Here is a 15,021-nt window from a genome sequence, read left to right on the forward strand (position 1 = left end):
ACACCACCTACATAGAAAGTAGAGTTGCACGAGTATAACAGATGAGGTAAACGCAAATAGCAGCAAAACAATTATTTTTAAAAAAACATGAGCGCTTTCGCAGTAACCACTACTGCGTCATCGGACAACTAAACATTCAACAAGACTCTTCTTTTATACATACAAAGCATGTCATGTGACTATTAACCAAATAATTGCTCTTCTTTAAAAGCATAAAACATAGTGCACTCATTACTAACCAATTAATATGCAACTTTTAAACTACATTTTTAAAACATATGTCATAGGAATGCATCCTGTCCGTAAAATATATATGATACACTCACTAATTGCATAAAATCATTTTCTCAATTTCCCTAAGTATCTGCTTCATAGGAACCACATCATTCAGACCCCTTCCATAATTAGCTGTGAGCTTAATAATCCACCTTGTTTCTAATGCTTCTGTCTTATTTTTTATATCCCCCATTCTAACATTTAAGATGTTTTTCTCAATAATAAGGAAAGCAAAATTATGTAATTAAGTTTTGCTAAAGCTTTAGTGTGCACTTGGTTCTGTATGTCATTCAAATGTTCTCTGATCCTATGTTTAAGCATTCTATCTTTTTATCCAACATAGAATGCGTTACATTCTTGACAAATTGCTAACTATACCAAATGTTCTGTATTACAAGTGTCATTTAACTTTAAAATCAAACCTCCTTACCCATATCAGGGTGATCAAAAAAAAAAAAAAAAACTGCTGAATTAATGTAAGCAAATTGGTTACACTTACCACATGAGCTAGTGCAAAATATTTCATTCGTGCTTACATTAGTTCTAGGATAACATAACAGTTTTTTCATATTCCTCATATTTTTAAACAGAAAATTGGGTCCAGGTCCTACAGTGTCTTTGACTGCAGGGTCTGTTATCATAATTGACCAATACTTGTTATAAACCCCTAAAATAGGTTTAACATTATTGGTATACTTAACCGGTACCCCAAGTTGAGTTGCACTTACTCTAGTACTCATATTCCTAACATTGTTCATTCCTTGCTCAGAAAAATATGGTTTAGCTGTTGTGTCCTCAAATCTTTAACTATTGTCATAATGTTAGATACTTTATTACGTTCATATCCTCGTTTTGCCAACTTACATTCCAACTCCTGTAATTCTGTGTCAAAATCTGACATACTTGTAGTAAGCCTGGATGCTCTCATACTTTGCCCTTTTATCATCTTCTTCTTTCGGCTTTGCCCTTTTATAATATTGGTAAAAACATGCTGAGGGTGCATACTTGTTTTATGCAAAAAAAAAAGTTCTTGTAACTCCCCTTCCTGTTTGGTATTTACTATATTGTCATCACTAATAAAAACATTAACATCAAGGAAATGTATGCATTCTCTAGAAAAATTCAAAGTAATCTTCAAAAAGTCAGTAGACATATTTAAATAATGATGAAACTCGCATAACTGTTCCTCTGTGCCTTCCCATAATAGGAAAGGTCATCCACAAATCTTCAATATAGCTTAACTTGTGCATGATATGGACACTCAATAATATTCTCTTTCCCAAGTGGCCATAACCAGGTTGGCATAGCTATTGGCACACTAAGTGCCCATAGCCACGCCATCCCTCTGCCAATAAATCTGTTAATCAAAAACAAAGATATTGTGCTCTAACACAATTTCCATGAATAATGTACATAAATCAATGGTCCTACTTTCCAATGTTGTTTTCTTCTGCAAGAAATCCTTCAACATCAAAATCCCTTTTACACTGGGAATTGTAAACGCCTGAATGTCCATGGTAACCATAATAGTGGCTCCTGTACATAATTTCCCTTTACAATATTCATATATATTTTGAACAAAGTCCTTAGTGTCCCTAGTAACTATTTTATATGTATCCAAGTGCGGTCTTAACTTTTTCTCCAAATATATGGAAACAGTCTTAGTACTCCATCCCTCTCCTGAGACAATGGGTCTCATTGGGGGATCTGTCTTTATGTTTATGAATTTTGGGCAAGCCTTGGATGCTTGGGATTACAGGATTCTGAGCACTAAAATATTGTAACAGCTTAGAATCGATCCAAATGTAAAACATTCAGCTAAAGCACAGGTCTCACAAATCATCCTTTGTACATCAGAGACATCTGTTTTGCTGTACACTACATCATTGCTCAGAAACTGCTTCATTTTGTTATAATAGTAAATGGGATCCATAACTGCTATGGGTCCGTCCACCTTTATCAGCTGGACGAATACATATACTCATATTTTGTAAATAATGTAAAGCTGTTCGTTCTTCTTTACTCATATTGAAAAATCGTATTTTATGAAAAGTTTCATCATAATAATACAGTCTATACATTTCTTCTGTACAGACTTTTTCAAAGGCAGTTAATATGTCATTATTGTTAGGTGTAAATGTACTAGGCTTAGAAAATACATTGCTATCATTGTTTTGTCCATACATACTTTTCAGAGTCACTGACCTTAAAAAGTATTTCAAATCCAAAATCATATCTGTGATGTCTGCTTGCTGTGACGGTATAAAAGTTCGCCCTTTCTATAAAACTTGTTCATATTTTGTCAATTGTCTGTTGGATAATTTACAATTACGTCTGACTCTTCCACATTCTCTTCAGCGTTTGTGTTGTCGAGTGTTCTCCCTCTGGTTTCCATTTCAAGTGGTTCCTGCTCTTCGATCTCCCTCTGTGGTTCTCCATGCGCACTGTAATGGGGAAAGGGTACGTAAGACTGATTCCTCCTGCATCCGGTGTAGAATGCATCCCTTTATCGGCGTGTGATTGCACTATCAGACTGACATTCAACATGGGATAAGTAGCTGTTGTTTTTTTCTTAAGTCGTCGTCGTGAATGGGCGTTTCTTGTACCCGTCCTCGCATTGCAACAGGTGTAACTGATTGGTCTACATCGTCAGGGGATCCCCTTTCCACTGTATTGGAATCGTGCTGCTGAATTACATCTGTACCATGATGGGGAACCGCCTCCGTTGTGGATTTAAGATGTTTAAATACAGTCCCTCCTGATTCCACCCTTTGTGTAATATTGGATTCTTATTGTAAGGGCTTTGGCCATGCAAACACATGACCCTGCATAAAAATCTTTCGTGTGTCTGTGAATCTTTTCTGCTTCTGGGCTAAGAGTTTCAGCAATGTTGCAAAGTTTAAGTCTATTACATCTGGTGAAAATTCTGCATAAAGTTGCTCTTGTAACTCATTTACTCGTGTCAATAACTGTCTGTCTTCAGGTATAAAAAAGTCAGTAATGTGTTTCATGTAGTAACTCATTAAGTCTCTGCCTGTCAGCTAACAAGCTAGTATATGTATTACCGTACGTTGGCATCTTCAAAACTGTTAAGCCCCTCTGTATGATTTTAAGTTTAATGAACGTCTCCAAATGGAACTGCTGCAGCTGTAAGCGATTAAGCTTGTACAGACAATTCTCTAATTTAATAAGTAGTTTTCATAACCGCATACTGTTCAGATTCACAGGACTTTCTTCATTATTTGTCGCAACAACATCTCCATCCAGCAATGGGTTAGAGGTTTTATTAAAACAGTTTCTTAACCTCTCTTTACATGATAAACTCACATTCAAAGTTGATTCTGCTCTTGTAGAATGTCCATTTTGTATATCAGGCAAACCCGCCTTCTTCCATTGCCCCTGGAGTACTGGTACACCAAAGAATATGTAGAATGCAAAAAACGACCCAGTAAAACCAGGTAAATACCTCCTCCAGTACGATAAAAGTATTAATTACAAGAGTATAACAGATGAGGTAAACGCAAATAGCAGCAAAACAATTATGTATATAAAACAAGTATGCACCCTCAGCAAGTTTTTATCAACATTATAAAAGGGCAAAGTATGAGAGCATTCAGGCTTAATACAAGTATGTCAGATTTTGACACAGAACTACAGGAGTTGGAATGTAAGTTGGTAAAACGAGGATATGAACGTACATAATAAAGTATCTAACATTATGACAACAGTTAAAGATTTGAGGGACACAAACAGCTAAACCATATTTTTCTGACCAAGGAATGAACCATAGTAGGAAAATGAGCACTAGAGTAAGTGGAACTCAACTCATGGTACCAGTTAAGTATACCAATAATGTTTAAACTTATTTTAGGGGTTTATAAGAAGCATTGGTCAATTTTGGTGACGGACCCTGCCGTCAAAGACATTGTAGCACCCAGACCCAATTTTCTGTTTAAAAATATGAGGAATATGAAGAAATTGTTATCCTAGAACTAATGTAAGCAGGAATGAAAGATTTTGCACTAGCCCATGTGGTAAGTGTAACCAATGTGCTTACATTAATTCAACAGTTTTTTTGATCACCCTGATATAGGTAGGAGGTTTGATTTTAAAGTTTAATGGCACTTGTAATACAGAACATTTAGTATATTTAGTAATTTGTCAAGAATGTAACACATTCTGTGTTGGAAAAACAGAATACTTAAACATAGGATCAGAGAACATTTGTATGACATGCAGAACCAAGTGCACATTAATGCTTTAGCAAAACATGTTTTGAATATGGGTTCGTTGCATAATTTTGCTTTCCTTATTATTGAGTAAAACATCTTAATGTTAGAATGGGGGATATAAAAAATAAGACAGAAGCATTAGAAACAGGGTGGATTATTAAGCTCAGAGGTAATTATGGAAGGGGTTTGAATGATGTGGTTCCTATGAAGTCGATACTTAAACTGAGGCAATTGAGAAAATGATTTTATGTAATCAGCGAGTGTATTATATATATTTTACGGTCAGGATGCATTTCTGACATGTTTTAAAAATGTAGTTTAAAAGTTGCATATTGAGTGGTTAGTAATGAGTGCACTATGTTTTATTATGTTTTTAAAGAAGGGCAATTATTTGGTTAATAGTCACATGACATGCTTTGTATGCATAAAAGAAGAGTCTTATGTAATGTTTAGTTGTCTGATGAAGCAGTAGCGGTTACTGTTAAAATGCTCACGTTTTTTAATGAATTGTTTTGCTGTTATTTGCGTTTACCTCATCTGTTATACTCGTAATTTATACTTTTATCGTACTTGAGGAGGTATTTATCTGGTTTTACTGGGTTGTTTTTTTCCAAAGTAGAGTTGCAGCTTTCTTTATGATCAACTTGCTTTTTTGAGTGACTTTTCTTAGTAAATGAACGAGGCTTGCCTGATTTACAAAACGTTTGAAAGTGGTTCCATTTTTTACACTTGTGGCATTGCTGACAAAATGCTAAGCACTTCTCTCTTTTAGACTCATGATTGGTACCACAAGTGTGACAGTTAACAATAAGACTTGAGTTGGGTTTTGCTGACTTACTTTTGTACTGCACTGAGCATGTCCATTTTACTGAGTTAGTCTTAGAACTTGCTGGAAAGTTACGGGGTCTCTCTGGAAAAGCTGAAGGCTGCAATGTGCTTGGGCCTGTTTCTGCTAGCTGCGTGCTGTATGCTGTCTCTCTCTGCTCTAGAGGTTGCTGAAACCATGCTGTTATCACTTGCAAGCATATTTCTGTAAGCTCATGGATATATCAAGTCTCTATAGCTTTGCTCAATGTTAAGTCACTGTCACAAAGCAAAATTTTTCATGCTGCAGCATTGTTAATACCACACACAAGCTTGTCTTTATCAACTCGTCTTGCAAATCACCAAATTTGCACATTTTAGCTTTGTTTCTCAAGTCAGTAATATAAGCTGCAAAAGTTTCTCATGGCTTTTGGTCTGTTGTATAAAATAGGTGCCTCTCCAATGTAACATTTGTGTGGGGGTTACACATTTCTCTGAATTTGTTTCAAGCACTCACGGTCCTCCCTTGATTCATCTTGTACAACAATATGGCGGTTCTCCCATTCTCCTGCATTTACTGCTAGTGCATACACAAATGAACGCTTTCTTTCAATGGCTTCTAACCCGGCTACGTTAAGCAAAATAAATGTCCTTGTACGTGCATCTTTATCAGAAAAAGCTGCTTTTATGAAAATTATCATATTCTTGCTCGAATGCTCTCCAATTCTCTGCAATATTATGTTCAAACACAAGTGACTGGGTCTGCGAAATGCCTCTGTCATATCAGTGCACAGTAATAAAAGACCTTTGGAATTATGTACGAACATACACACACACACATGTCAGAAACCTATGCAAGAACTTGTAATTATGCCCAGTAGCACAACAGACTCCTCGAAATAGTTGCACTTTGGAAAATAAGTCCCTGTAGCACCAGAACACTTTGAAATCAATATACTTTGCGAAACCACCCCTATCCGTATAAGAAGCACTTCGAAATTACTGCATTTTGCGAATAAAATGTATAGAGCACATGAAACTTCTCGAAATGGCTGTACTTTGCGAAATAACTCTGTACACTGTGAGAAACACTTTGAAATGACTGCACTCTGTGAATAAAATGTACACAGCACAATAAACTTTTCAAAATGACTGTATTCTGTCTGCACCTTGCAAAATCTGTACTTAGCACACAGTAAATTCTTTGAAATAATTGTCCTGTAATAAAGCACACACTGCAGACACTTTGCACACTCTAAAATACTTCAAACAACTCTAGTTATGCTTTGAATAGATTTGGCCAATGCAAAATAGTAGCTCATGTCAAAACATGGTCGTTTGCATAAAAAATATGCAGTCTCCTTGCTTTTTTTGTGCTTATTTTGCCCTTTTTGTATTTGTTATGCCCGTTTGACCTCTTATCATGGTTGTTATACTTTTGTTGTGTTTGTTTTACTTTTAAGCATGCTCGTTATCTGAACACCACATAACTATTTCTGATTATTCAAAACCATGATATTTGATAGAATTTTTTTGTTAATCAATAATGCGTTCTTTCCTTTTATTAATAATGCGTTTTGTGCTACTCATTTGATAATGCGTTTTGTGCTTTACAAATGCTTTGTATCATTTTCTTTACAAAATAAATCATTTGTGTGAGTTTTGGTTACCTGAAATTTGTTTCTGGCCTTTTTTAATCGTTTGAGCACTGTATCACCCAACCTGCTCAATATACCTTTACAGCTAACTCTGCACCTCATGGCTTGAACAAGTTATACTCTGTATCCTGGTGCTGACACCATGTCACTTGTTTTGCCAGGATAAAACAGACGAACAGGCATTGGGTTTAGTTCAAGCAGCTTTATTATATACAAACGCATCAGGATTGAGGCTTAATAACTTAAACTTATAAACAGACTGACTACTGCACTCATACGTGTTAACACTCTGTTCTGTCAAAAATGGCACTGCTGCCTGCACATGTCACTTTGAAATGCTTCTTAAAGTTGCAATACACACACTGTTCTACAGGGTCAGCCTTGCTGCGACCTGTTTGCTTTGCCCTTAAATAACAAATGCAGCAGCTGCTTTGCCCTGATTCCCTCAGAAGGGGAGTTTCTGATGGATGCTGTTCTGCACAGTTGGCCCCCCGGTCTAATATATGCCTTTCCACCAACTCCTTTAATCCCCAAATTATTACAGAAAGCAATCAAGTTGAAGAGCAAGGTCTTCCTCATTGCCCCCTTTTGGCCTCGCCAGATTTGGTTTCCCTTCCTTCGAGCTCATCTATTGAAACAACCTTGGATTCTGGGTCCAGTTCTAGATTTCCTATCTCACCTTACAGGCATGGTTCACCCAGACATCCCAAATTCCCAAGCTGACAGTTGGCTTTTCCAATTCCACTAGTCGCCAGACTACCTATGCTCTTTTCCCCAGTCCGACACATTCTTTCGTTTTCTCATTAACCATCTACACAAAAGCTCTACAATGGTAAATGGAAACTGATTTGTGCATTGGGCGCTCCAAAATAGGGTTGACCTCTTTTCGGCACCTATCTTTTTTTTTTTAGCCTCGCTTTTCAATGATGAAGCTTCAGCCTCCACAATTAAAATCCATTTAGTGGCTGTCTCTGATTTTCACATTGATTTTCAAGGATCTTCAGTGGGTTCTCACAAACTTTGTAAAGCCTTTTTAAAGGGTACCTTTCCCTTAAAAAACCTCCATACAAGGATCCTCCTTGGGTCCTTAGTCTGATGTTACAGGTAATCGTTCACATCCGTTTTGAACCAGCCAGTGATTGTGATTTTAAGTTTTTGTCTTGGGGGAAAAAAAACTCTTCTTGGTAGCAATTACATCTGCTAGAAGAATTTCAGAGATTCAAATCCTATTGTCTAAACCACCATACCTGATTTTCCATAAAGACAGTTTCACTTTGTACCAATCCATCCTTTCTTCCAAAGGCAGTTTCTGAGACCAGCCTTAACCAGTGCGTTAATCTTCCCAATGTTTTTTCCCAGATATCACTTCCAAGAAGGGTGAATATTCTTTGAATCTGTTGGATGTTCATAGACAATTAAGATTCCGTCTTCACAGGACAAAAGATGTCAGAAAATCTGGTCAGTTATTAATTTCTTTTCACATACCAAGTTAAGTAAACAAGGTGACAGCTAAATGTCTCACTGATTCTATTTTCTTCGTTTATAACAAATTGGGTGTCACTTTACCAAAACCGTTTGAAGCTCATTCAACTAGGGCTGTAGCAAATTCATCTGTTTTCAGTCTCGAACATTCGTGGATGACATTTGTGCAGCAGCTGCGTGGGTGTCTCCCCATATCTTTATTACTCATTACAAATTGGATTTGGTCTCTCAGGGTAGGGCATCTTTCTGTTCAGTGGTGCTTAGGAATATCCTTCCTTGAGTCCACCAGGACTAAAAGTAGCTGGAGATTTTGTCCCATACGTTGAAGAGAAAATAAAAATTGACAACATCAGATAAAGAAGTTGTGTATTACCATAACTTTCCATCTGCGTTTTCCATTTTCATTTTTCCTCAACTCCCCTCCCTCCATCCCCCGACCCATGTTTTGCTTTTGGAAGAATGTGCCTTTACACACACTACCATTTTTTTGGTGCATTTCTAGCTCAGCTATAGTCTATTTAAAAATGTTTTTCTTTCTATTCTGTTTTCTATCAGCAAGCTCGATCTGAAGTAATGTGACTAAGTGCACTGTGGGTAAGGATTGAACTTGAGAGTCTTTTGGTTTCCACATCCCTTTCCTCACTGTAGTGCAATCTCGGAGTTGGAATATTAAGTTAGGGGGGATGTGGGGGGTGCAGGGGGGCTTGCCCTCCTGCATAAATGTGAGTTTAGGCTAGTTAGGTAGGGAGTAAAGGGAAGGGTGGGAGTGCTGTTAATTGTTGAAAATGTCGCGAGTGACATTTTCGACAATTCACAGCTGTTTTCGACATTAGGCACATACGGAAATGTGTACTTTCGGCGAAACACTTCGCTAATACGTACACATTTTATTTTAACTTTCGACATTTTGATAGTAAACCGTAGTTATTTCTCTTGTTATAGGCTCCCTATGTTTAGCAACAGTCCTGTCTACTTTCTGTTGCCTGAGTTGTTGTGCCAAAAGTTTTTGTGCTCTGGAGTTATCAAAAAAAAAGTTGTTTAAGAGCAATCTTTCTAAACTCATGCATATTGTCCAGGTACTCCCATATTTTCTCTGTGGCACTCTGCAATATTGCCTTTTCTTGTTCTGAGATTCCCTTTATTTTGTAATGCTTAAACATTTGTCAGATTGTCTAAATAATTCTCGTTAGTACTTCTACCCTATTTTTAAACTCCAGTTTCGTTTTATCCCACTTATTAGCTATAACTTCTGGAGTATTTTCTATCTTCCCTAATAACGCCTGGAGAAGTTCCACTACCCATTCCTTAATTTTCTCTATTTCTAACAGGTAGGTATCAGTGTCTCATATTTGCTTCATTAGCCTGCATTTTATCTTAATAATATTGCTTCATGATCTGAAATAGTTAATGGGTCTGTGTCAAAGTTCTCAGTTAAATGCACTTGTTCCTGTGAAATACAATTTCTGTCTAGACTGGCCAGTTATTGTACTTTGTGGAATAATATGTAAATTCTCTGAATTCCTGCTGCTGAAGTAATGTCTTTCATACCATATATTTTCATATATTTCTTCAGAAATCTACCCTAATCCTCATTGTTGCAAATCAAATTCCAGTCTCTGCCTGCAAATAATATTTCCTCCCAAAAATTTTTATGCTCCAATTATAGTATAATTCTCATTTAGTGCCAGTAGCCTCTTACGACCACAAATCTGCATTATCTTTTTTTTTCTTCTTTCACTACTAGAGTTCCTCTAGCAGTTAGTACAAGTACTTCTGTTTTCATTTGACCCAGATATTCTGCAGGATATCCATCCTAAAATCCTTTATCAAATTTCATACTCTGTTCTTTCCAAATGTCTCTCCCATTGCATTGCTATTTGCAGTATGCATATATATTTTTTTTAAATAATTAAGCATTCTTTCCTTTTTATCTATACCTGTTAGACCATTCGCATTCCAAGATAATGTGGAAAGTGCTGCCATTATGATAAGAAGTCACTATTCCTACCTATTGTATATTGCAGCATTTTAAATGTCTATTTCCAGCTATTGTAATTTTTTATTTTACATTTGTTGACCGGGCTAGTCTAGCTGGATATATTTCCATTTTCAGTAGAGGCCCGGGGAGAAAAGCTCCACACAGATGTACAAAAGTATAAAAATATTATGTGTATACCTATAATAATATGTAATACATGCAACCATTAAAGTTTTGCCAGGTTAATCATTCATACATTTTTTTTATTAACTTTGGAACCTGTCACATTTAACAAGAATTTTTGTTTTAATAAAACCCTTCAAAAAGCACACCCATAACCTATTAACTTAATACAAACACACTTAACTTTTACCCTCTTAATGGAAACATTTGTGCCAACTACAGCTGCTAACACAGATCCTAGTTAAGCTGAAATTGAGGTTATCCATGTTAAGATATGTTATTGCTTGTTCTACTTGCACTATTTGTTGTCTATTTTTTTATCTTTATTCCCCCAGATGTGAAAACAACTTGCCTGCTTTCAGAGGAACCAGTACTATGTCTTTTATTGTCCTTATCAGCTTGTCTTCATGGAATCGTAATAGGAAAAATAAATCTAGTCCTTTGCTGCAGCCTGAAAGAAAAGACAAAACTTTTATTTCTAAAAGAAAACATTTCTTTATGTTGAATGTTCTCACATTTATTTGTTTCCACTTAAAATGTGTTCTTCGATTAAGACAAGGTTCTTAATCCAGACATTCACCCACACAAAAGTAAGGGAAAACATATCAGCTCTACATATTTTATGATCTCTGTACTTTTAAACCCCATGCTCCACCTCACTAGCACAGGACTGCAGCCTGATAACTTAAACATGCTTTTGTCTAGCTTTTCTTTTTGCACTGTAATGCTTATATTTCCTAATACCAAAAAAAGAATATAGAAGAGAGGAAGAAGGAAAAAAAGGCCTTCTGTTTACTTTAGTAATTTTATCATATACAAGAATAACAAAATACTTTCCTATAAAATATACAATTTATAATATGACATTTTTCATGGAAATACTTTTAAGAACAGAAATTTTTATTTATGGTTAAGTTTTTCCTTATTTCCATCCCCTCAAGAATCCTCCCCATCATCGATGACAAGAAGAAAATGCATTTTGGTTCCCACAAGTTTAACAGAGTCAACAAAAGTCCACTCCTTCCACTTATTCTTATATGGCCATATTTCACAAATGCATTCTGCTTTGCAGCCTGACATTTATTCTCCAATATCTGTGTTGCTGGTCTTCTTCCTCTCCATCTCCATGTCCTGACTCCAGATTCCAATTCACTTCTAGGGTACTCCAGATTCTTCTGGGCAACTCCTGTGCTTTCCTCTCCCCAGTCCTCCTCCTGCTTGATGGCTCACTTTTGTTGGACAAACTTTTGCATTTCCTCCTAAAAATGACTTTGATCTTCCAGAGAAAGTGTTCTGAAGACAGCTGGATACAGCAGTTTGAATCTCATACCTGCCTCTTAACATTCCCTGATTACTGAAATAAATTTAATTATCTTCTGCCTGTTGTGAATAATCATTTTCCACAAACAATCTCCAACTTTTAATACTTTGCCCTTTTGCCACAGTTTTGTCAGGTTCAACTCTTTTTGTAGGTGGGTTTGCATCTTTATTAATGAAAGTCTTGGTTGCTTTCTCATGACCAGATTTGGAGCATACACAAGGTGTGCCATTTCAGTGAATAGTCCTTGCAGTGGAATACCAGTCCAGTTGCTTATCTGTACTTTATAAAATTAATAGTCTGTTTCTTCAAGTGTCTCTGGTACAGTGGTAAAACTCGGATTTTATCTATGTGCTCTGCCCTCTAACTTTACCATTTTTTGAAACATCTCTTCTTTAGCAGTCTTATAGTCAGACAACCTTTTCTTTATTTCGACCTCTGATTTTTGCAATTTTATCAGTTCCTTTTAATATATGTTTTAAAATGTCTTCCATTCTTTTTCCAGACTTTTATTTAAGTTGATATACTCCTTCAGTGTTACATTTATTTTAATTAGCTCTAAACACATTTGATTTTATTTTTTTCTATACATTATTAGAAGCCATGCTGTGCACCAAAGCTGGAGCTTGAACTGCTTTTTGCTGATTAGCTGCAGGATTCTTCTCTTCACGCTTTCTAGTTGATTTTCTTCTAGACTCTCTCTGTCTTTCTTTGCTGGCAACTAGGCTTTGTACTTACTAGTCAGTAACTGAATTTTACTTAACCTGGAGTATCACTGGTTGTTTCTCAGTTTCTGTTTTTACACTGGGAGAACTGAAGTTAAGCTGTTGATCACCTTGCAGCCATATTTGAAGTCCGATTTCCTTATCTGTTTTGAGTAGAGCTTCATCTGTCTCAATTTCCTGACTTTGTGCTGTCAAACTCACCTTTGTATTTCATTTGTGAATGTTAATGTGATGTTTTTCTTGAGTAATTTCCGTCTTTCACTGCAGTACATTTGTATTCAATTCATTTATCCTCCATTGTTTTGTGTACCTTTTTGTTAAATGGATAAGTGAGCTGATATGAGGGTTGTTTTCAGTTATTATCCAAGCAAAAGGGTAATATTTATGAATGAAGTGTTGTATAAATACAACAACCTCTCATTATATATTGTGTGATGCTGGTGACTGTGAAAAGCATGGAACAAGTGAAGCAACCCGTGAATTATTTGGCAATGACTTCTCTATTGTTTCCCATCCATATCTCCTCTTCTAACCACTTTCTTTCTAGTGTCTTATTTTGTCTGCCCTCCTTCCTTTTTCATATCTAATTAATCTGTCATCTTCACTTAATTTACAGCTGCCATGACCTCTCCATCTAATCAAGTTGTCTGTTGGCTGAAATGCAGATGTGTCTGGGCCCACTGCATTCATTAGAAAACTCCTGGCAGAGTCAGTATCTGTCACCTTCTCGGTATTATTGTATGTATTCCCCTTTTCTTGCTTTATGGCATTATAGATGAGTAGAATCCAAAATTGTACTTAGGTACCCTTCATTATAGTTGCCTGGTTTGAATACCTAGTATTCCCTCACTGGATGTGTTCAAGTTTGGCAAGGCAATGCAGTTCCATCACTGCATCACACATACTGTTTTTTAATGAAGTTAATGGAAAACTGCACTTGGCCCACAAAATGCAATATTTAACTATGAAATTTAATCTCCTGTAATGTATATTTGCATTTACTGTCAGTCTGGTACTACAGAGCACAGTTGACAAAGGCTGTGTTAAAATGTTAATATTATTGTGTTGCCTTCAGCAGTTTTATGTAGCTGAGCTCATTGTGATGAGGCTAAATGTAATGGGTAACAATCTAGTGCTTTTCAAAAGCACTAATATGTGCATGCTGCTGCAGCATGGAATATGTCATCCTAAGTATGTGTAGCATGTGACATTCAAGCTTCTGTTCTGTACAGAAGATGTAGTTGCGTGAACAAGTACATTTGTAAATGCAGCTTTGTAGCCCTTTTCTCTTGCTGCATCAGTAAGATATTTTTGTTATGTGAGGAGTGTGATGGATACATGGTGACATAGGTAGGGTTGCCACCTTCCTTCGTGGCTAAAACCAGAGTAAAGCCATACCCCTCGTGTTATCAGTAACCCGCCCACATTCTGCCCATTTTGTGATGTTGCGATGACATCACTCGGCGGGGAATGCCCTCTTTTTTCATTCCTGCTGCCTGCTTTCGGCTGATTTACTATGCTTTTCTGTAAAAAAAAAAAAAAAAAAAACACCGTAGTAAATCAGCCGATTTACAAACTCCGATAGTCTGTTTCCTTTTTGAAACAGAATACAGGAGTTTGTACAGTGTTTTCCGGACTTCCGGAGAATCAGTTTGATTTCTGGATAGTCCGGAAAAAAAACGGTACAATTGAAAGTGGGAATCCTAGCTCTAGTAAGTTAGTAACTGTTTATACTGTGTTGCAGAAGTGATGGAAGAAGTTAATTTAAATGTGGGCAAGGCAACTATTGTGTGTCAGTTAAGTCTTCAAACAGTGGATGCCATCAGTTATTTTTTTCTGCTTGCATTTTTATGTATTCGTTTTTATAGTTCTATATCTGTAGGTGTGTTGCTGCTTTTTGTTTCTTTAGAAAACTGTCATTACATCACCAAACTATGTAACTGTAAGAAGGGGACCCAGGTGCATTATAGTATCTGTTGTGACCTGTCTGCACATAACCAAACCAAATGTTTCCGTTGGTTTTAGCCTGGATTATAATACTCTGTTTTTTCACTATTCAAGAGCATTTAGCAGAATCAGAGAGTCAGTACCCCATATGAATGAACCTACCAGAGTGTTTGCATTGTAACTGTATATGCTGAGATAATAATAGAAATAATTTATGCAGTTTGTAGTAGTTGGTGCTTGGAACTGATGCTTACGTTTTCATATGTTTGTGATTCACAGGGTCCCAATATAATTATAAACCAACCAGATGAACTACTTGACAGTATGTCTGCGTGGTGCAAAGAACATCATGGAAAGGTAATTTGTTATTAATATTCCTCCCCTCCCCTGATTTTAAATGTAAACATTTGTAATACTT

At 36.4% G+C, this 15,021-nt stretch overlaps 1 protein-coding gene across 2 annotated transcripts in view; it reads left to right on the plus strand.

Moving 5' to 3' along the window:
* The window catches only part of REXO2 (RNA exonuclease 2), a 313,083-nt gene that overhangs the window by 49,781 nt on the left and 248,281 nt on the right, over nt 1–15,021 (plus strand). For both annotated transcript variants that reach the window (XM_044080977.1, XM_044080976.1), the window contains exon 3: nt 14,883–14,960. In XM_044080977.1, coding sequence (XP_043936912.1) covers nt 14,883–14,960 — 78 coding nt within the window. The remainder of the gene's footprint in view (nt 1–14,882; nt 14,961–15,021) is intronic.

Source organism: Protopterus annectens, chromosome 8.part0 (assembly GCF_019279795.1).
Source record: "Protopterus annectens isolate FY-2018-M chromosome 8.part0, PAN1.0, whole genome shotgun sequence".
Classification (NCBI taxonomy): domain Eukaryota; kingdom Metazoa; phylum Chordata; order Ceratodontiformes; family Protopteridae; genus Protopterus; species Protopterus annectens.